General features: G+C 37.1%; 1 protein-coding gene across 7 annotated transcripts in view; it reads left to right on the top strand.

Moving 5' to 3' along the window:
• ALMS1 (ALMS1 centrosome and basal body associated protein) overlaps nucleotides 1-23,311 on the top strand; it is a 227,085-nt gene that overhangs the window by 122,572 nt on the left and 81,202 nt on the right. For all 7 annotated transcript variants that reach the window (XM_045446475.1, XM_045446474.1, XM_045446476.1 and 4 more), the window contains 2 exons: nucleotides 10,475-10,716; nucleotides 14,322-14,447. In XM_045446475.1, the coding sequence (XP_045302431.1) occupies nucleotides 10,475-10,716; nucleotides 14,322-14,447 (368 nt within the window). The remainder of the gene's footprint in view (nucleotides 1-10,474; nucleotides 10,717-14,321; nucleotides 14,448-23,311) is intronic.

Genomic DNA, 23,311 nt, shown 5'->3' on the forward strand with positions numbered 1-23,311 from the left:
TGCATGTTGTTATCCACTTTCCCCAACCATTTGTTGAAGAGACTTGTCTTTTTTTTCCCTTGGATATTCTTTCCTGCTTCCGTGCAGGAAGCAGAAAGCAGGAAGCATTTCTCGGTTTTCTGTTCTATTCCCTTGATCTGTGTCTCGTTTTGTGCATCCTACTGTCTTAATGACTACAGCTTGGTAATACAGCTTGAAGTCTGGAAATATGATGTCTCCAGCTTCGCTTTGCTTTTTCAGGATTGTTTTAGCTATTTGAGGTCTTTTCTGGTTCCATATAAATTTTAGGATTGTTTGTTCTAGCTCTGTGAAAAATACTGTCGGTATTTTGATGGGGAGTGCATTAAATGTGTAGATTGTTTTGGTTAGTATAGACTTTAAAAATATCTGTTCTTCCAGTCTATGAGCATGAAATGTTTTTCCATTTTTTTGTGTCCTCTTGAATTTCTTTCTTAAGTAGTTTTCAGAATACAGATCTTTTACTTTTTTGGGTTATTCATAGGTATCCTACAGTTTTTAGTATAATTATAAATGGGATCGATTCCTTGATTTCCTTTCCTGCTGCTTTATTATTGTTGTAGAGAAATGCAACCAATTTCTGTATGTTGATTTTATAGCTTTGCTGAATTCATGTATTCGTTCTAGCTTACATTTCTTTTCTACATTTTTTAAAATTACCACAGGGCATTTTTGTTGCTTGCTTATTCCATTTCACGCATATGAAATATAGAACATAGAGGGATATGTGAAAAGCTGCATATGTGTGTGTGTGTATGTACTTGTATAAATTATACACAGACAAACACAGAGACTTTAGGTGCCTTCCTTCTTTCCTCTACGTCTGTACTATGTTGGGTTTTATTCGAGCGTAAAAAAAAATTATTATTATTATTTTTTTTTTTTCAACGTTTATTTATTTTTGGGACAGAGAGAGACAGAGCATGAACGGGGGAGGGGCAGAGAGAGAGGGAGACACAGAATCGGAAACAGGCTCCAGGCTCTGAGCCATCAGCCCAGAGCCTGACGCGGGGCTCGAACTCACGGACCGCGAGATCGTGACCTGGCTGAAGTCGGATGCTTAACCGACTGCGCCACCCAGGCGCCCCCCAAAAAAATTATTTTAGTATTTCCTGAGGTCTGCTAGGAATCTGTTCTGGTTGTTTTTGTTTTGTTTTGTTTTTGTCTACATTTGATTCTGAAAATTAGATTCTAATTTTGTTAAGATTCCCTATATTTTTATCTATTTAATCTTCCATATTTTGATCTCTTAATGTACTCACAGTCACTTTAAAGTCCTTTCTGCACTAATTCCAGTATCTGAATCCTTTGTAAATCAGCTTTTCTTGTTTTTTCTCTCAATTTTTAGTCACTTTTTCCTGCTTGACAGATTCTGTAACTTTTTATTATGTACTGGATGTTGTGAATTAAAACATTATAAGGACTGAAGGTGGTGTTACTTTCCACCAAAAGGATTTGCCCTTTCCTCTGTTAATCATACAAAATGAGAAGAAAGAGAGGAATTGCCAGAGAAGATGGCAGCGTAGGAGGACGCTGGGCTCACCTCGTCCTGCTGATCATTTAGATTCCACCCACACCTGTCTCAATAACCCAGAAAACCATCAGAAGATTAGCAGTATGGACTTTCCAGAGCCAAGTGTAGACAAGAGGCCCACGGAAGAGGGTAGGAAGGGCGGAGAGGCGGTGCGCTACACGGACTGGTGGGAGGGAGCCGGGGCAGTGGAGGGGCAGCTGGCCTGGCAAGGCGAAATCCCCAAGTCTGGCTTGCAAAAGCGGGGGGTGGGGGGGTGGGGGGGGCACACTGCATGAGTTCTGACAGCCAGTGGGATTTAACATCTGGAACGTTATAAGTCAACAGCTCTGCTCGGAGAGCGGAAGGGTGAGAGGACAACGGGAGGGAGAGTTGTTGAGCCCTGGAAGACAGAACTCAGCTCAGTGGGGAGCAAAGGCGCTGGCCAGCGCCATGTCCCTCTCCCATCTCCCAGCTGAAATCCCAAAGGGAACCAGTTCATTGAACTTGCTGGCACCATGCAAACACCCAACGCTGTGCTTCTGTGGATCCATCCCTCCGATGGGGTGGCCTCCCTCCCGGTGCTGCAGGGCCCCTCCTGCAGGGGACCACTGACTGCAAAGTGAGCTAGAGCCTGCCCCTCCCACCCCTGTGCACCTTACAGATCCACCCCGGCTAATATGCCAGATCCCATCAAACCAGCACCACAAGCCTGGCGGTGTGCAAGTAGCCCAGACAGGGGCCACACCACTGCACAGTGAGTCCTGCCCCTGGGGGAGGGGACGATAAGGTACACACCAGTCTGACTGTGGCCCCGCCCACCAACACAAGTTACTCCAGACAGCACAGGGAAAGTGCCCTGCAGTTCTGGGCCACCCCAGGGACTATCCAAAATGACGAAATGGAAGAATTCTCCTCAAAAGAAACTTCAGAAAGTAGAGACAGCTAACGAATTGATCAAAAACGATTTAACCAATATAACAGAACATGAATTTAGAATAATAGTCATAAAATTAATCACTGAGTTTGAAAAAAGTATAGAGGACAGCAGAGAATCTGTTGCTACAGAAATCAAGGGACTAAGAAATAGTCATGAGGAGCTAAAAAATGCTATAAATGAGGTGCAAAATAAAATGGAGGTGACCACAGCTCGGATTGAAGAGGCAGAGGAGAGAATAGGTGAATTAGAAGATAAAATTATGGAAAAAGAGGAAGCTGAGAAAAAGAGAGATAAAAAAATCCTGGAGTATGAGGGGAGAATTAGAGAACTAAGTGATGCAATCAAACCCAACAATATCTGTATAATAGGAATTCTAGAAGAGGAAGAGAGAGAGAAAGGGGCTGAAGGTATACTTGAACAAATCATAGCTGAGAACTTCCCTAATCTGGGTAAGGAAAAAGGCATTGAAATCCAAGAGGCACAGAGAACTCCCTTCAGACGTAACTTGAATCGATCTTCTGCACGACATATCATAGTGAAATTGACAAAATACAAGGAGAAAGAGAAAATTCGGAAAGCAGCTAGGGATAAACATGCTCTAACGTATAAAGGGAGAACGATAAGACTAGTGACAGACCTATCTAATGAAACTTGGCAGGCCAGAAAGGAATGGCAGGGAATGTTCAATGTGATGAACAGAAAAAATATGCAGCCAAGAATCCTTTATCCAGCAAGTCTGTCATTCAGAATAGAAGGGAAGATAAAGGTCTTCCCAAACAAACAAAAACTGAAGGAATTCATCACCACTAAACCAGCCCTACAAGAGATCCTAAGGGGGATTCTGTGAGTGAAATGGATCAGATGGACTTGACAGATATATTTAGAACTCTGCATTCCAAAGCAACAGAATATAGTTTCTGCTCGAGTGCACGTGGAACCTTCTCCAAGATCACATACTGGGTCACAAAACAGCCCTTCATAAGTATACAAGAATTGAGATCATACCATGCACACTTTCAGACCACAATGCTATGAAGCTTAAAATCAACCACAGGAAAAGTCTGGAAAGCCTCCAAAAGCATGGAGGTTAAAGAACACCCTACTAAAAAATGAATGGATCAACCAGGCAGTTAGAGAAGAAATTAAAAAATATATGGAAACAAATGAAAATGAAAATACAACAATCCAAAGGCTTTGGGATGCAGAGAAGGCATTCCTGAGAGGAAAATACATTGCAATCCAGACCTATCTCAAGAAACAAGAAAAATCCCAAATACAAAATCTAACAGCACACCTAAAGGAAATAGAAGCAGAACAGCAAAGACAGCCTAAACCCAGCAGAAGAAGAGAAATAATAAAGATCAGAGCAGAAATAAACAATATAGAATCTAAAAAACTGTAGAGCAGATCAATGAAACCAAGAGTTGGATTTTTGAAAAAATAAACAAAATTGATAAACCTCTAGCCAGGCTTCTCAAAAAGAAAAGGGGGATGACCCAAATGGATAAAATCATGAATGAAAATGGAATTATTACAACCAATCCCTCAGAAATACAAGCAATTATCAGGGAATACTATGAAAAACTATATGCCAACAAACTGGACAACCTGGAAGAAATGGACAAATTCCTAAGCACCCACACACTTCCAAAACTCAATCAGGAGGAAATAGAAAGCTTGAACAGACCCATAACCAGTGAAGAAATTGAATCAGTTATCAAAACTCTCCCAACAAACAAGAGTCCAGGACCAGATGGCTTCGCTGGGGAATTCTACCAGACATTTAAAGCAGAGATAATACCTATCCTTCTCAAGCTGTTCCAAAAAATAAAGGGAAGGAAAACTTCCAGACTCATTCTATGAAGCCAGCCTTACTTTGATTCCTAAACCAGACAGAGACCCAGCAAAAAAAGAGAACTACAGGCCAATATCCCTGATGGATATGAATGCAAAAATTCTCAAGATACTAACAAGTCGAATTCAACAGCATATTAAAAGAATTATTCAATATGATCAAGTGGGATTCATTCCTGGGCTGCAGGGCTAGTTCAACATTCACAAATCAATCAATGTGGTACATCACATTAATAAAAGAAAAGATAAGAACCATATGATCCTGTCAATCGATGCAGAAAAAGCATTTGACAAAATTCAGCATCCTTTCTTAATAAAAACCCTGAAGAAAGTAGGGATAGAAGGAACATAATTAAATATCATAAAAGCTATTTATGAATAGCCCACAGCTAATATCATCCTCAATGGGGAAAAACTGAGAGCTTTTCCCCTGAGATCAGGAACACGACAGGGATGTCCACTCTCACCATTGTTGTTTAATATAGTGTTGGAAGTGCTAGCATCAGCAGTCCAGACAACAAAAGGAAATCAAAGGCATCAAAATTGGCAAAGATGAAGTTAAGCTTTCACTTTTTGCAGATGACATGATATTATACATGGAAAACCCGATAGACTCTACCAGAAGTCTGCTAGAACTGATACATGAATTCAGCAAAGTCGCAGGATACAAAATTAATGTACAGAAATCAGTTCATTCTTATACACTAATAATGAAACAGTGGAAAGACAAATAAAAAAACTGATCATATTCACAATTGCACCAAGAAGCATAAAATACCTAGGAATAAACCTAACCAAAGATGTAAAAGATCTGTATGCTGAAAACTATAGAAAGCTTATGAAGGAAATTGAAGAAGATACAAAGAAATGGAAAAACATTCCGTGCTCATAGATGGGAAGAATAAATACTGTTAAAATGTCAATACTACCCAAAGCTATCTACACTCAATCGAATCCCAATCAAAATTGCACCAGCATTCTTCTCGAAGCTAGAACAAGCAATCCTAAAATTCATATGGAACCACAAAAGGCCCTGAATAGCCAAAGTAATTTTGAAGAAGACCAAAGCAGGAGGCATCACAATCCCTGACTTTCGCCTCTACTACAAAGCTGTAATCATCAAGACATCATGGTATTGGCACAAACACAGACACATAGACCAATGGAATAGAATAGAAACCCCAGAATTAGACCCACAAAAGTATGGCCAACTAATCTTTGACAAAGCAGGAAAGAATATCCAATGGAAAAAAGACAGTCTCTGTAACAAATGGTGCTGGGAGAACTGGACAGAAACAAGCAGAAGGATGAAACTAGACCACTTTCTTACACCATACACAAAAATAAATTCAAAATGGATGAAGGACCTGAATGTGAGACAGGAAACCATCAAAACCCTAGAGGAGAAAGCAGAAAACCTCTCTGACCTCAGCCGTAGCAATTTCTTACTTGACACATCCCCAAAGGCAGGGGAATTAAAAGCAAAAGTGAACTATTGGGACCTCATGAAGATAAAAAGCTTCTGCACTGCAAAGGAAACAATCAACACAACTAAAAGGCAACCAACAGAATGGGAAAAGATATTTGCAAATGACATATCGGACAAAGGGCTAGTATCCAAAATCTATAAAGGGCTCACCAAACTCCACACACAAAAAACAAATAACCCAGTGAAGAAATGGGCAGAAAACATGAATAGACACTTCTCTAAAGAAGACATCCGGATGGCCAACAGGCACATGAAAAGATGCTCAATGTCACTCCTCATCAGGGAAATACAAATCAAAACCACACTCTGATACCACCTCATGCCAGTCAGAGTGGCTAAAATGAACAAATCAGGAGACTGTAGATGCTGGCGAAGATGTGGAGAAATGGGAACCTTCTTGCACTGTTGGTGGGAATGCAAAGTGGTGCAGCCGCTATGGAAAACAGTGTGGAGGTTCCTCAAAAAATTAAAAATAGATCTATCTTAGGCCCAGCAATAGCACTGCTAGGAATTTACCCAAGGGATACAGGAGTACTGATGCATAGGGGCACTTGTACCCCAATGTTTATAGCAGCAGTTTCAACAATAGCCAAATTATGAAAAGAGCCTCAATGTCCATCAACTGATGAATGGATAAAGAAATTGTGGTTTATATACACAATGGAATACTACTTGGCAATGAGAAAGAATGAGATATGGCCTTTTGTAGCAACGTGGATGGAACTGAAGAGTGTTATGCTAAGTGAAATAAGTCATACAGAGAAAGACAGATACCATATGGTTTCACTCTTATGTGGATCCTGAGAAACTTAACAGAAGACCATGGGGGAAGAGAAGGGAAAAAAAAGGTTAGGGAAGGAGGGAGCCAAAACATAAGAGACTGTTAAAAACTGAGAACAAACTGAGGGTTGATGGGGTGTGGGAGGGAGGAGAGGGTGGGTGATGGGTATTGAGGAGGGCACCTTTGGGGCTGAGCCCTGGGTGTTGTATGGAAACCAATTTGACAATAAATTTCATATTTTAAAAAAATTAATAAAAAATAAATCCTAAAAAATGACTGATCACTTCAGTCATGTCAGGTATTTTACTGAGTAAGCAGTGGGATGAAGCTGTAGTTGACTCATTATGCTTTTGATTTTTCCGGATTTGTGGCCTTCCTGGATTTTTGCTTTAATCCTGACAGATCTTTGATTCTGCAGTAAGTAAATACAGTGAGATAGTGTCTCAGATGTTTGAGTTCTTCTGTTTAGACTCTCAGCCCTTGCAGGTTTGAATGTGGCAAATATAAGGGCAGCCCAGCTAGGTTGTAGTTACACTTTCTTTTTCATATATTTTTTTAATGTTTATTTATTTTTGAGAGAGAGACAGACAGAGCATGACTGGGGGGAGGGGCAAAGAGAGAGGGAGACACAGAATCCGAAGCAGGCTCCAGGCTCTGAGCTATCAGCATCAGCTATCAGCCTGACAGAGGGCTTGAACTCATGAACTGCGAGATCATGGCCTGAGTTGAAGTCGGACGCCCAATTGACTGAGCCACCCAGGCACCTCTGTAGTTACACTTTCTTAATGGAAATTTGTCTCATAAGAACCCAAACATTGCAAGTGATTTTACTTTTTTTGGCTCAGCCCCTTTCTTGGGAATGGCACTTCTGGTTTTTTTCTCTCGAGTCTGGAATGTGTCCTCAGATTTGAAAGTTCTCTCACTCAGGCAGTAGTTATTTAGCTTCCTGCCTTATTCAGGTTCAAAATTTGGCAAATGTCTTGAGGAGGAGACCTGATGTTTGTTAAAGGCCCCTCTGTCTAATGGGACTTGGTTTGTTATTAATGCCTTGACTATGAAGCAGAATTCACTCTGCTTCTCTGACTCAATTTCACATTCTCCCATACCATCCTGATACTAAGAAAATGTCCTGGGGGGAAATTGGCTTGGCATTTTGCTAGATTTCACTCTATGGTAGCCCATGAGTTCCTCAAAAGCTCAGGTGATTTCTCTTTCCCAGGGGAGTATGTCTGCCTATACTCAGTCCCTGCCCATAATCTCCAAAATCCCAAAATCCCTAGCATATTAGATGATATTATTTCCTGATTGCTTCCATAGCTCTCTGATACCTTTTACCTATGATTTTTGTAATTTATTCAATTTTATTTCCTTGTTGTAACAGGAATGATGGCCTGTGGCTATGTACTGTATTCTACCTGGAAATGGAAGTCCTATTTAGGTTACCTTTAATTTCTCTAATGAATAGCTTCCTACTTAGAGTTCTTACATTTTTAATTATACTATTAGGTATTTGATATTTGCGATCATATTACAGATGGCATATTTTTTAGCCTTTAATTTTATAATTTTTCTGATACCAAAAGTGGATTTTTAAAAATTTCTATCTCCTATCTGTCAACTTTTATAAAAATTTATATTTTAATTAGTTATGTTTAGATTGTTTTAGGTTTTCTCTGTACCTAATTATGTAAAATATGTATTATTATTTCTTCTTTCTTCTTTCTTCTTTCTCCTTACTGCTAATGCCATTTAAGACCTTTACTAAAGTTGAACAGAAATGGTGAGAATTGACATCCTTATTTTGTTCCTAATCTAACAGTGAGCATTTTCTACATTTCAGTATGAATAGGATGGTTGCTCTAAAGTTTTTTGTGATTTCCCTTTGCTACAAGTTTTTATCATACATAATTCTTAAGCTTTATCAAATGCTTTATTTAGCTATATTTATGTGGTCATAAACATTTTGTCTATTTTTTTGACGTGGTGAATCATATTGATTGATTTTTGAGTGTTAACTCACCTTACATTCCTGGAGTAAACCATCTTGGTATGAATTTGCATACATACAGCGTTTGGTTTTCTAATATTTCACTTAGTATTCTTGCTTGCATATTCATAAGGAAGATTGACCTATTATTTTCTTTTCTCATAATTTTCCTCTTCAGTTTTCCTATTCAATTGAATAGTAGACAGAGGGTAGAAATTCAAGGGTTCTTCTGTTTTGTAATACATTATTACTGTGTCTAATACAATATTAATACAGTATTACTCTGTTTTTAAAAAATATTTTTGAGGGGCGCCTGGGTGGCGCAGTCGGTTAAGCGTCCGACTTCAGCCAGGTCACGATCTCGCAGTCCGTGAGGTCGGGCTCTGGGCTGATGGCTCAGAGCCTGGAGCCTGTTTCCGATTCTGTGTCTCCCTCTCTCTCTGCCCCTCCCCCGTTCATGCTCTGTCTCTCTCTGTCCCAAAAATAAATAAACGTTGAAAAAAAAATTAAAAAAAAATATTTTTGAGTAAGTTTATTTTTTTTTAAGTTTATTTAAAGAGAAAGCATGAGTCGGGAGGTGCAGAGGGAGAGGAAGAGAAAATCCCAAGCAGGCTCTGCGCTATCAGTCAAAGCCTCATGCAGGGCTACATTTCAGGAACTATGAGATCATGGCCTGAGCTGAAATCAAGAGCTGGATGCCTGATAGACTGAGCCACCAGGTGCCCCTTGAGTACTTTTAGGTCTACAGAAAAGACAGACATAATAGAGTTCCCTGTACCCATCTGCCAGCTTTTCCTATTAACATTCTACATTACGGGTGTGAACATTTGTCAAAATTAAGAAGGCAACATTTTTACGTTACCATTAACCACACTCCCAATTTTATTTATATTTCATATTTTTTCCATTAATGGCCTTTTTTTTGTTCCAGGACCCAGTTCAGTATTTACAATTCCCTTTAGATAGTTGTCATGTCTCTTTAGTCTTCTCTTTTCAATGACAGTGCCTCATTCCTTCCTTTTTTTCATGATTTTGACAGTTTTGACAAATATTGGTTAGATATTTTGTAGAATGTCCCTCAGTCTGGGTTTGGCTGATGTTTTTCACATGATTAGACTTGAATTAGGAGTTTTGGCAAAGAATACTGTAAGAAGGAAATGCCCATTGCTTCACATCATAGCATAGAGAATGTGACATCTACATGACAACATTGGTGATATGAACCTTCATCACCATGGTGTTCGCTGGGTTTCTACACTATAAAGTTACTATTTATCCCTTTTTATTACTCTGTTCTTTGGAGTCCAGTTGCTTAATCCAGCCCACTCAAAGGAGAAGGGAGAGATTAATCTTCACCTCCTTGGATGGGGAAGTATCTACATATATTATTTGGAATTCTGTAAACAAGATTTATCTTCTTTCATTTTGTGTTTATTCAGTAATTTCTTTATTATGTTTTAATATTAATTCTCTAAAATCATAATACATAATTACAATTTTGAAAATCTCTGGTTCCCCCACTAACATATAAACTTATTTATGCAAGTCATTATTTCTCGTTTATTTTTGTACACTATGTATTTAATTTATAGTGGACTTCTAGTAATTTTTTGAAATGAATATATTTTTACTTCAACTGAAAAGTACTATTACTCAGCTAAATTGTATGATAGCATTCTAAATTGAAGTTTAAAGTAGATTTTAAAATGAATAAAAGTAAACTCATGCTACAATTGGATTATAAGTATCTCAGATGGCAAAGGGTACTGTAGAAATAACCATTTGAAGTTGATGTATCTCCACAAAATATTCCTTGAAGCTACCTTTAGAAAGAGATTACAGTATTTGATAAGCCACGGATATGACCTGCTGTGTCCTTTCTCTTTTTTGTTCAGACCGTCAGAGGAGATTAAGACCCCATTTTCTGCCTTTTCTGGAAAATTATCATCTGATGCAGTCACTCAGATAACAACAGAAAGTCCAGGAAAAACCATGTTTTCATCTGAAATTTTTATTAATGCTAAAGATCATGGATTTGAAAGTCCAGAGCCCAGTACCCAGAACCTGGACAAAGTTCCTGTCAAGTTTGTGTCATCATCTTCAGTTCAACAGATTACTCATCCTCATGGCACGGATGGTAAGAGAATGTGATTACATTTTAGGTCATAATACCAACTTTTATATGCAGTGATCTCAGAAATTTGTGAGAAGATCTTTCTAGTGAGAAAACGAAATTTTTGTTTCATGCATTAGGATCCAAGCGATTCTATCCATCTTTTATTTACACAGCTATGAAGAGAGTGTGATTATGTTTTTGCCTTAATTTCTAGTGGAATTACAACTTAGGTGGAAGTTGGTGTGACTGGGTGGCTCAGTTGGTTAAGTGTCTGACTCTTGGTTTCGGTTCAGGTCATGATCTCATGGTTCGTGAGTTCCAGCCCCGCATTGGGCTCTGTGCTGGCAATGAAGAGCCTTCTTAGGATTCTCTGTCTTCCTCTCTCTCTGCCACTACCCCCACCTCAAAATAAATAAATAAACTTAAAAAAAAAAACTTATGTGGAACTCATGCTGCTTGTGATTGATATATTTTTATCTCATGATACTTACAATAATGCAACTAGTTCATAAAAATTTAAAAACTGTGGAGGTCTAGTTTTAGGCTGGCAGGTGAATTATTGGCATTTTGTATTATATTAAATGTTACATATAATACAATGTTAAATAGTAGCAAAAATATGTAATAGTACAAATACAATACCAATCTGTTTCTTATAAAATAATGACCAAGGACCTAGGTTGACTTGCTGTCTTCAAAACATGGATCCCACAGTTACCTTGGATTCACCACCACAATCAGCTAGAAGGGACAGAAAAAGCATAGAGAAGCACTTGTGGAGGCACCTGGGTGGCTCAGTTGGTTAAGCATCCAACCCAATGGATTGGCTCAGGTCACGCTCTCACGGTGTTCAGGTTCAAGCCCTATGTCAGGCTCTGCGCTGACAGCATGGAGCCTGCTTGGAGTCTCTCACTCCCTCTTTCTCTGCCCCTCCTCTGCTTTCTCTCTCAAAATAAATAAATAAACTTTAAAAAGAGAGAGAAGCACATGTACTAGGCCTAGAAGTGGCTCGGATCATTTTCTCGTAGCTAGGAATAGTTTAGCTGTGTTTTTCAGGATGAAGAGTGGATTTTGATGAACAGCTAGCAGTCTCTACCATAGGGTCTACATTTAGAGTGTTCATATTGCTATTGTCACAGTGATATTTCAATAGTGCTTATACAGTATAACATTCAAATTAGAGTGTTATTTCCTCTTTCAGACCAATAACAGGAAAATTAACAATTAAATTTCCGTTCTTCCCTCAAATGAGGGTGGGAACTTTAAGTTACTAATTTTAAAGTATTTAGTAGTTAGCACAGGTCTACTCAAAATGTTACTTTAAGTTTTTCTCCTTATGCAAAAAGGTTATCTATCTGTAGATAAGATGGGATACACCTAAATATATAAAGAGAATTTCTTGGTTCAGCATTTAACTTTCAGTGAATTTAATTTGAACAAGTGCATTTATATGTTAAGATGGTTATACTTCTTAAACATTTTCATTGTGAAAAAAATGCCCCCCAAATCTACAGTTTAATAAATATCACAAAGAACACCTTTCTGTCTATATCAGTTACCTAGTACTATACAGTGATACTATTAAACAACCTTGAAAATCTCAGTGCTTTATAAAATAAACATTTGCTTTTTTCACTCATGGGCTTTGTGGGTCAATTGGAGTTTGGCTTTAGGCTACAGAAATGGTTTGGGTCTGTTCCATATGCCTTGTTCTGAAACCAAGGCTAATGCGACAATACGTACTTTGGCTTATGTTGTTCTCATGGTGGTGGGAGAAGCACAAGAGGGGAAATCCAACTGTGAGAGTGTGGTTTAAACTTCTGCTCACATCAAATGCATACATTTATATAGAGACCATAATTTATGGTTTTACCTTTGTATACAGGACCTGGAAGGATTTCTTTAAAGGATTAATATTATTGGATTACTAATAAAATATTATGTTTAATACTGTGGATTTAAAAGTAAAATTTGGTGGGGGTTTTTTTGTATGAAAACATTTTAAATTTCAAAGAATCGTATGTTAAACACATGACTGTGTGGTCACTATTCTGAATTTTAAAATTCAGAATAATATACTATATGTTTATATTTGGTTTGTTTTCAAATTTTTTGAAGAAATTTATTTTATAGTTGAACTTTCTTCTTTACTCTTCTCCAGTCTTTTTATTCTTTCCCAACAGCAACCATTATTTTCTTTATTTACATTTATTCATTAGATATTTGATATTATATTTTTCTTTCATGACACTGTATGTAGTATTTTTCCTATGTGGTTTTGCTGGTGTATAGAAACACAATTGTGTTTTTTAATACCAATGTTGTGCACAGTGACTGTGCTAATAAATTCACTATTATTCCTACCAGTTTAAATTTTATGACAATAATCACATGAAAAGATTCTAAACATAATTACTGGGGAAATGCAAATGTTTACCATAATGATATGCCATTACACACCCACCAAATAGCTAAAATTAACTAACAACAACAAAACTATACCAATTTTTATGTATTTTCTTAAAATTGGGAATTTATACTTCTATAATTGAAACTTTATTTTGAAAAGAAGAAATTTATTTTGGAGATCTTTCACATAGAAGTGAATTAGACTTGTTTTCTATGGCTCTGGGGGACAGAATAAGACCATAAGATCAGTAGTAAGGGGTTAACAATTTGGGGTTCAATGTAAGATAAAGTGGGTTTTAGTTAGAGCCATCTGTACATGGACTAGATTGCTAAAAAACTGATCTCAATGAAACCTACCCCTACCACTCTATTTTTTTTAATGTTTGTTTATTTTTGAGACCGAGAGAGACAGAGCATGAATGGGGGAGGGTCAGAGAGAGAGGGAGACACAGAATCCGGAGCAGGCTCCAGGCTCTGAGCTGTAAGCACAGAGCCGACGCGGGGCTCGAACTCACGGACCGCGAGATCATGACCTGAGCCAAAGTCGGACGCTTAACCGACTGAGCCACCCAGGCGCCCCCCTACCACTCTATTTAAACTGCATCTTGCCCTGGTTTCCCTAGTAGTCCTACTAATAATCCTCAGCATTTTCTAGTTTCTTTTTCATGTAACTTATAATTTATTAAAATAATAAATAAGTTACTTATTTAATGTGTTATTACTGTATATCTCCTTCCTCTAGAATGCTAGCTCTTCTTGAAGGCAGAGATTTTTTGTTTTAGTTCATATATGCCAAGAATCCTTTTTTTTTTTTTAAAGTTTATTTGTTTGTTTATTTTTAAAGAGAACGAGCACAAGTGGCAGGGGTGGGGGGAATCTTGAGCAGGCTGCATGCTCTGTGTGGAGCCCAACACGAGACTCAATCCTATGACCTTGGGATCATGATCTGAGCCAAAATCAAGAATCAGACACTCAACCAACTGAGCCACCCAGGCAGACCTAAAGTTTATTTTTTTAGGTCATCTCTACACCCAGTATGGAGCTCACACTCACAACCCTGAGATCAAGAGTTGCATGCTCTTCCAACTGAGCCAGCCCGGTGCCCTGATATATGTCACAAATCTTGTACACTGCATGGCACATTAAAGGCACTAAATATTTGTTCAGTGAATTTTAACAAATCTTCTTATTAATTGTTCTCATCTTTATCTCCTTAGCCCAGCCTTCACTGTTGCCATATAAGCCTCCTGGTAGTACCAGGATGTACTATGTTCCACAATTAAAACAGATTCCTTCTTATCTGGATTCCAGATCAGATACCACCATTGAGAGCTCTCACTCAGGTAATCTGCATAATTTAATCAAATTTTTATTTTTTGAAATTTTATTTGTGGTTTAGCTGGTTAATTCTAGAGTGACATGTGAAAATTCAGTGATATTTAAGCCTTTAATGAAATATGGAGCTTTTCATGAGCCAGTCTATGGTTCAGAAAAGTAAATTATTTGGCAAGATGTGTTTAATGAAGAAAATTGTATGGATAATTGTTTGGTTTAGTGGACTCCTTTTCAGACAAAGGTTTCCAAGTTTTCTGTTCACAGTGCCCTTAGTGTTTTGGTGATTTTTTTTTTCTCATTATTATATGGAATGCATGTAAAAACAAGAAGTATTTTTAGAAACAGCTATAAGTTTATTAGGACATAAATATTTGCTGTTTTGATTTAGCAACTTAATAAAAATATTAGGTATTTCCTTTTGGTTTTGGGTTTTGAAAGAAAATATTTTACTTTGTTCATAAATAACCACAGTTATTTACTAATGAGATATGTGCAGCTATTAGAACACTTGTACAACTTTTCAGACCTTGATATGAAATTGAACACAACCACAGTTATTTGCTGCTTTTACTATAGAAACCCAAAAATCTAGCTTTGCAAAGATACAACATCATTGAAAGGAATATGGCATTATCTAATATTGAAATTTAATGTTTATTTGTTTTGTGAAAGAGCATGAGCGGGGGGCGGGGGAGGGGTAAAGAGAGAGGGAAAGAAAGAAAGAATCCAAAGCAGGTTCCGCACTACCAGCGTAGAGCCTGACATGGGGCTCAAACCCACGAACTGTGAGACTATGACCAGAGCCAAAATCAAGAGTCAGATGCTTAACCAACTGAGCCTCCCAGGCGCCCCTAATATTGAAAATCGAAAGTACTTTGAGCTAGTAGTTTGTGTAGTGTACACTAGATACCAGGTATTAGTGTTGTTTCTGTAGAGTTTTAAAATAGCCCACAGCATCCCTGTGAGATCGCCACCGGCAAATTGCAGATTTAGAAGATGAGTAGCACCCCATGCAGGAACTCAGTAAATATTTCCTGTGGGGATTTTAAGATAAGGATACTGAAGTGGTGTGGTGTGGGGTTTGGATTGATGGGATAACATTTTGAGATGACTTGGTTCAGTTCAGATATAAATTTTTTTTTCACACTTTGCCAATAGACATCTTTATATGTATAAGAATTGTACATGACGCATTTTCCCTAGTCTTAGGCATATTTTTTGGTTAACTTTAAGAGGACCGAACAAGTATCTAATGGTAACGAAAAGCACCTGGTATAACTGCTCCTAATTCCCCACTGTGATGCTACTAAAAAAAAAAAAGACCAACAAAAATGCTCTTATTACCAAATGTTAAGATTAATTATTAAGCCTATAACCAGAAACTGGAAGAAATTTTCACTATATGCAAGGCTATGACACTTGGGGCGCCTAGGTGGCTCAGTCAATTGAGCATCTGACTCTTGAGTTTAGCTTGGATCATGATCCCAGGGTAGTGGGATGGAGTCCTGCATCTCGCTTTGTGCTGAGCATGGAGCCTGCTTTAGATTCTCTCTACCCCTCTGCCCCTCTCCCCTGCTCATGCACTCTCTTATAAAATAAAAAAAAAAAAAAATAATAATAATAAATAAAAAGTAAAATAATAAAAATAAAAACACACAGTGGGGATTTATTCCTGGGTTGCAAGGATGGTTCAGTATTTTCAAATGAATCAACACAATACATCTGATCTTTTTCAATGGATACACAGAAAGCATTTGATAAAGTACAACATCCATTCGTGATTTAAAAAAAAAAAAACCGTCAATAAAGTAAGTTTAGATTAAGCATACCTCAACATAATAAAAGCCATATATGAAAAACGCACAGTTAGCATCATCCTAAGTGGGGAAAAACAGAGGGCTTTTCCTCTAGGGTTAGGAATAAGACAGGGCTGTCCACTCTCACCACTTATATTCAACATACTATTGGAAGTCCTAGTCATAGCAATCAGACAACTAAAAGAAATAAAAGGCATCCAAATCACCAAGGAAGAAGTAAAACGTTCACTGTTTGCAGATGATGTGATACTATATATAGAAAACCCAAAAGGCTCCACCAAAAACCTGCTAGAACTGATAAATGAATTCAGTAAAGTTGCAGGATACAAAATCAACATTCAGAAATTGTTGAATTTCTATACACCAATAATGAAGCAGCAGAAAGAAATTAAGGAAGCAGTCTCATTTACAATTACACCAAAAACAATAAAATACCTAGGAATAAACCTAACCAAAGAGATGAAAGACCTGTACTCTGAAAAATATAGAATACTGATGAACGAAATTAAAGATGACACAAAGAAATGGAAAGACATTCCATGCTCATAGATTGAAAGAACAAATATTGTTAAAATGTCTATACTACCCAAAGCAGTCTACACATTTAATGCAATGCTTCTGAAAATACCCACAGCATTTTTCACAGAGCTTGAACAAACAATCCTAAAATTTATATGGAACCACAAAAGACCCCCGAATAGCCAAAGCAACCTTGAAAAAGAAAAAACTGGAGACATCACAATTCCAGACTTCAAATTATATTACAAAGCGATAGTAATCAAAACAGTATGGTCCTAGCACAAAAATAAACCCATAGATCAGTGGAACAGAATAGAAAACCCAGAAATGAACCCACAGTTATATGGTCAGTTAATCTTCAACAAAGCAGGAAAGAATGTCCAATGGAAAAAAAGACAGTCTGTTCAACAATGGTGTTGGGAAAACTGGACAGCATACAAAAGAATGAAACTGGACCACTTTCTTACACCATACACAAAGATAAAGTCAAAATAGATTAAAGACCTAAATGTGAGGCGTGAAACCATAATCCTAGACAAGAACACAGGCAGTAAATTCTTTGACTTCAGTTATAGCACTTTCTTTCTAGATATGTCTCCTGAGACAAGGGAAACAAATTCAAAAATAAACTATTGGGACTTTGTCAAAATAGAAAACTTCTGCACAGGGAAGGAAACAATAAAGCTAAAAGGCAACCTATGGAATAGGAGAAGATATTTGCAAATGACATCTGATAAAGGGTTAGTATCCAAACTATATAAAGAACTTATAAAACCCATTACCTTAATAATGACTAATCCAGTTAAAAAATGGGCACTATACCTCCCCCCACTCATGTTCTCTCTCTCTCGAAAACTAAAAAATAAAAATGGGCAGAATATATGAGTTAGACATTTTTCCAAAGAAGACATCCAGATAGCAAACAGATACATGAAAAGATGCTCAATGTCATTGATTATCAGGGAAATGCAAATCAGAACTACAATGAGAGATCACATCACACCTGTTAGAATAGCTAAAATCAACAACATAAGAAACAACAGGTTGTCAAGGATATGGAGAAAGGTGAACCCTCATGCACATTTGGTGAGAATGCAAACTGGTGTAGTCACTCTGGAAAACCATATGGAGGTGCCTCAAAAAGTGAAAAATAGAACTACTCTGTGATCTAGTAATTGCACTACTGGGTGTTTACCCAAAGTATACAAAAATACTAACTCAAAGTTACACATGCATATGCGTCCCAGTGTATCTACACCAGTACTATCTACCACAGCCAAATTGTGGAAACAGTCCCAGTGTCCATCATTTGATGAATGGATAAAGAAGAGGATGTATATATACACGTATATACAATGGAACATTACTCAGCCATAAAAGAGAATGAAATCTTGTCATTTGAAATGACATGGATGGAGCTAGAGAGTATTATGCTAAGCAAAATAAGTCAGAGAAAGACAAATACCATATGATTTCATTTATGTGGAAATTAAGAAACAAAACAAATGAGCAAAGGGAAGAAGAAGAGAGAGAGGCAAATCAAGAAACAGACTCTTAACTAGAGAACAAACTGATGGTTACCAGAGGGGAAAAGGGTGGGGGGATGGGTTAAATAGGCGATGGGGAGTGCACTTGCTGTGATGAGCACTGGGTAACATATGGAAGTGTTGAATTACTATATTGTATCCTGAAACTCCTATTACACTGGATATTAACTGGAATTTAAATACAAACTTTAAAAAAATAGCACACTTAATGGAAAACACACACACACACACACACACACACACACACACACACGCACACACAATGGCTACCAGCAAGAGAACAATTGGACAGGAAAACTTTGATCAGTCTTTTACTTTCAGGCCCCAGGTCAGAAGACGGAATGTCTACCAATAAAAATCTGATCTGATGTCTTAATACTTTTTGAGGCCCATAGTGTCCTGCTATTTGTTTATGTCCTTCTTTCATATAGTTGGAGACATTAATTTTAAGAAATATTGGACAGTGGTGGGAGGAGAAAATAATTCAGTGATGGTACATTGTGTCCTGAGAAATATTGTCCCTGTGAGTAAAGTATTGAATACATCAATAAGACAACAGGGGATCTAATAACTATATTATACTTGAGATTATAATTTTCATGTTCTCCATCTGTTCGCAGAGTGAGAAAGTCGATAGTAGGAAAATCCTTTCTTAAACCAGCAGAGCTACTCTAGGATGAAAGCCTAGGAATTATTCTAATAGCTGTTGTCAATTAACATATCATGCATCAGTAGATATGAGAAAGATCCACTTAGCATTTTGGGCCAAGGGCAAGTCGTATACCATTAGTGGTAAACATATGGGCCAAATAGATTTTTCCTCAACTGAGAATGAATAAACATTTGAATTAATTAAATCCATAAAATATAAATAAGATAAAGGTAACAACTCCCCAAAGAAGAGATAGTTGTTAGACATTTACTTATTATGCCCAGTAACATTCTTAAGATTCCTAAGTAGAACAGGATTCTATTTATAATAGATAGTAAGTTCTGAGACCTGACTTTTTTTGGTAAGCAATTTTATTCCTTATACCTGTGCTCATTATAGACATTCAAATATTTATATATTAATAATCATGGTCAATAGGAGCAAAAAGCTATGGGGAGAGAACTGGTTGGAACATTTTAAAGGAAGTGGGGCATTATAGCAGGGAAAATGATAAAGACCTAAGAATTTGTCTCTTGATAAAAGCAACAAAAAATTGGCAAAACTTTTCAGAAAACTTTTTCAAAACTTGCCCTAATCTCATCCCCAGACTGAGTTCTGTAATAACCTTGAAAAGTATCAGCCTGCTTTCCCAGGACTAGAGGGAACAGAACAGAGCTAGACCTGTTTCAAAACTTCATTCCCAAAGAATTGTCAATATTTGATCTGTCATTCAAAAGACTTGTCCTTATTTAATCTCATTCAGAGATATTCATTCGTTGTAAAAAGCCTGTGTGTGTGTGTGTGTGTGTGTGTGTGTGTGTGTGTGCGCGCGCGCGCGTGCGCATGCATGTGCACATGCTTGGGATACAAGAATGTTTATAGGCAAGTGTTTTAATGTTATAATGCCTGATGCAAACAATAGAGTAACCAAAAACTTAAATGTAAAACCAGGGATTTATGCCCATAGACGTTTAAAAGCTTTGACTTATTCCTGGGACTCTAGAAGAGTGTCCATGTGCATATAGCCGTGTGTATTCTCAGGAAAGACCTGAAAAGACCCTACCCTTTACCTACAGCTCCCCTTGAGTCTCTGTGCAAGAAGAAAAGGAAGGCTAAGGCAGAGTTGACAACTGCATAGCTCAAAGTTGAAGGTATACCCTGACATGCACACAAAGTCCCTTTGTAAATCTCCCATATTTACTGGTTCTAGGTGTTTGAGGATGTCTCAGTCTAGGCATTAACTGACCACCAAGCTATTTGAGTAGAAACTTCAATAGATTTTACATAATTTGTTCAGAAAAGTTACTTAAAAAAAAAAAAAAAAAACATAAAGCAACAACAGCAAACTTTGGGAAGTGGATAGAATCTGATTTCCAGGATTACCAATTTTATTATTTAAGATGTTTCATTTTCAACAAAAAAATACAAGCTATGGAAATTAAAACCAAAAAAAATACGGTTTATACACAAGAAAAATAACAGTTTAGAAACTGTCTGTGGGAAATTCCAGACATTAGACTTAACTAAAGACTTAACTACTTAAAATATGTTTGAAGAGCTAAATGAAACCATATCAAAGAACTAAAGGAAAGTATGAGAACAGTGTCTTAATCAAATAGAGAATTTCAATGAAAAGTTAGAAATTACAAAAAAAGAGAGCCAAATAGAAACTCTGGAGCTAAAAAGCACAAAAGGTAGAATTAAAAATTCACTAGAGGAGCTCAGCAAGCAGAAGAAAGAATCAGTGAATGTGAAGATAGGCCAATTGAGATTATCCAGTGTGAGAAACAGAAAGAATAAAGAATGAAGAAAGAGGAACGGAATCTTAGAATCCTCTGGAACACCACCAGGAGTACTATTTTATACATAATAGGAGTTACAGAAGGAGAGAAAAAAAAATGGGATTGAAAGAATATTTGGAGAAAAACTTCCCAAATTTTATGGTTACTATGAATCTGTACATCTGATGAACTGAAGGAAATCCAAGCAGGATAAACTTAAAAATATCCACATTTAGACACACCATAATCAAACTGTTAAAAATATAAAGAGAATGTTAAAACCAGCAAGAGAGAAGTTACTTATTGTGTACAAAGGATCCTCAATAAGATTAATAGCTGATTTCTCATCAGAAACCTTGGAGGCCAAAAGGCATTGCAATCACATATTCAAAGAACTGAAAGAAAAAAAACGTGTCAACCAAGAATTCTGTATTTGGCAGAACTACCCTTCAAAAATGGAGAAATTAAGACATTTCCAGATAAACTGAGTTGATTGCTAGCATGCTGACCTATGGGAAACACTAAGGGATTCATCAGGATGAAATGAGTAGACATGAGACAGTAACCTGAATCCATATGAAAAAATAGAGAGTGCTGGTAAAGATAACTACATAGGTTAACTATAAAAGTATAAACATATTTTTGTTTCTAATTCCATTTTCTTTCATATGATTTCAAAAGACATGCATAGAGCAATAATAATAATTCTTATTTTACAAAAACGTATAGAGATATAACTTGTGGAAATAACAGCATAAAGAAAGGAGGAGAGAGAGCTATACAGTAGAAAAGTTTTTATATACTGTTGAAATTCAGTTTTAACCCAAATAGATTGTTAATTTATATTAAAACATGGATGGCAATTCCAAGAACAACCACTAAGAAAAATAACTAAAAATATATATAGTAAAAGTGTCACCATAGGAATTAAAATGCTACACTAGTAAATATCTATTTAACACCAAAAAAAAATGTACTAGTAGAGAAACTGAGGAACAAAAAAGACATAATACTAGAGAAAAAAGTAGAAAAATAGCAGACCTAAATCCTCCATTATCTGCAACTGCATTAAATGTAAATGAAGGTTATACTCCCATTAAAAAGGCAGAGATTGGCAAGGTAGATAAAAAGACATCCAACTCTGTATGCTGTCTACAGAAAATTTTATTTAGTTTCAAAGACAAACTGGCTGAAAGTTAAAAGATATAAAAAGATATGTCATGTAAACAGTAACCAAAGAGGGCTATAGTGTCTATTATTAGACATTATAGACTTTAAAATTTATTAGTAAAGACAAAGTTCATTTTGTAATGATAAAAGCATTAATAAATCAAGAAGATAAATTATAAATGTATATGCACCTAACAACAGAGTCCCAAATACATAAAGAAAACTGGCAGAATAAAGAAAGAAAGAAAGAAAGAAAGAAAGAAAGAAAGAAAGAAAAGAAAGAAAGAAAAGAAAGAAAGGAAAGAAAGAAAGAAAGAAAGAAAGAAAGGAAAGAAAGACACCTGATGCTATTAAAGGGAGAAATACACAATTCAAGCCAGTTGAAAAGTCACATATTGTATAATTCCATTTATATGAAATGTCCAGAACAAGGAAATCTATATAGACAGAATGTAGATTAGTGGTTGCCAGCAGCTGTGGGAGAGGGGGAAATGGAGGGTAATTGCTAATGTGTCTATTTCTTTTGGGGGTGACAAAAATGTTCTGGAATTAGATAGCAGTGGTGGTTGTAAATACACTAAAAATTACTCGTTTGTACACTTGTTAAATTTGTGGATGTTATGTTATTTGAATTGTATCATCAATTTTTTTTATTATTTATTTTTAATGTTTATTTTGAGAGAGCAAGCGAGCAAGCCAGTGGGGACGAGCAGAGAGAGAGGGAGATACAGAATCTGAAGTAGGATCCAGACTCTGAGCTGTCAGGCTTCATGACCTGAGCCAAAGTTGGACACTCAACTAACTGAGCCACTCAGGCACCCCTATTTTTAATTTTTTCTTTAAATGTTTGTTTATTTTGAGAAAAAGAGAGCACATGAGCTGGAGGGGCAGAGAGGCAGAGCAGGAATCCCAAGCAGGTTCTGCACTGTCAGGCTCTGTATTGTGGCTTGATCTCACAAACCATGCACAAGGCTTGATCTCACTAACCATGAGATCATGACCTGATCCAGAATCAAGAGTTGGATGCTTAATCAACTGAGCCACCCAGACACCCCTGTATCTCAATTTTTTAAAAGGGAGGGGTAGGGAGTTGCCAGGGAAGATGGCAGAGTAGGAGGATCCTACTCACCTCATCTCACAGATACACCTCGATAACATTTACATCAGTGTAAATAACCCAGAAAACGACCCAAAGACTGGCAGAGCAGATGCTCCACAGCTAATTGTAGTGAAGAGGTCACAAGAAAAATGGCAGGAAGAGCAGAGAGAATCAGGGACCAAACTGATCTACAAGACTGACCATGAGAGGAAGGGACACCACAAGCACAGAGAAGGGAAAAGAACAGATTCCACACCAGGCACCCCTGGCACAGGGGACCTGCACTG

This window comes from Leopardus geoffroyi, chromosome A3 (assembly GCF_018350155.1).
Source record: "Leopardus geoffroyi isolate Oge1 chromosome A3, O.geoffroyi_Oge1_pat1.0, whole genome shotgun sequence".
NCBI classification, from domain to species: Eukaryota; Metazoa; Chordata; class Mammalia; order Carnivora; family Felidae; genus Leopardus; species Leopardus geoffroyi.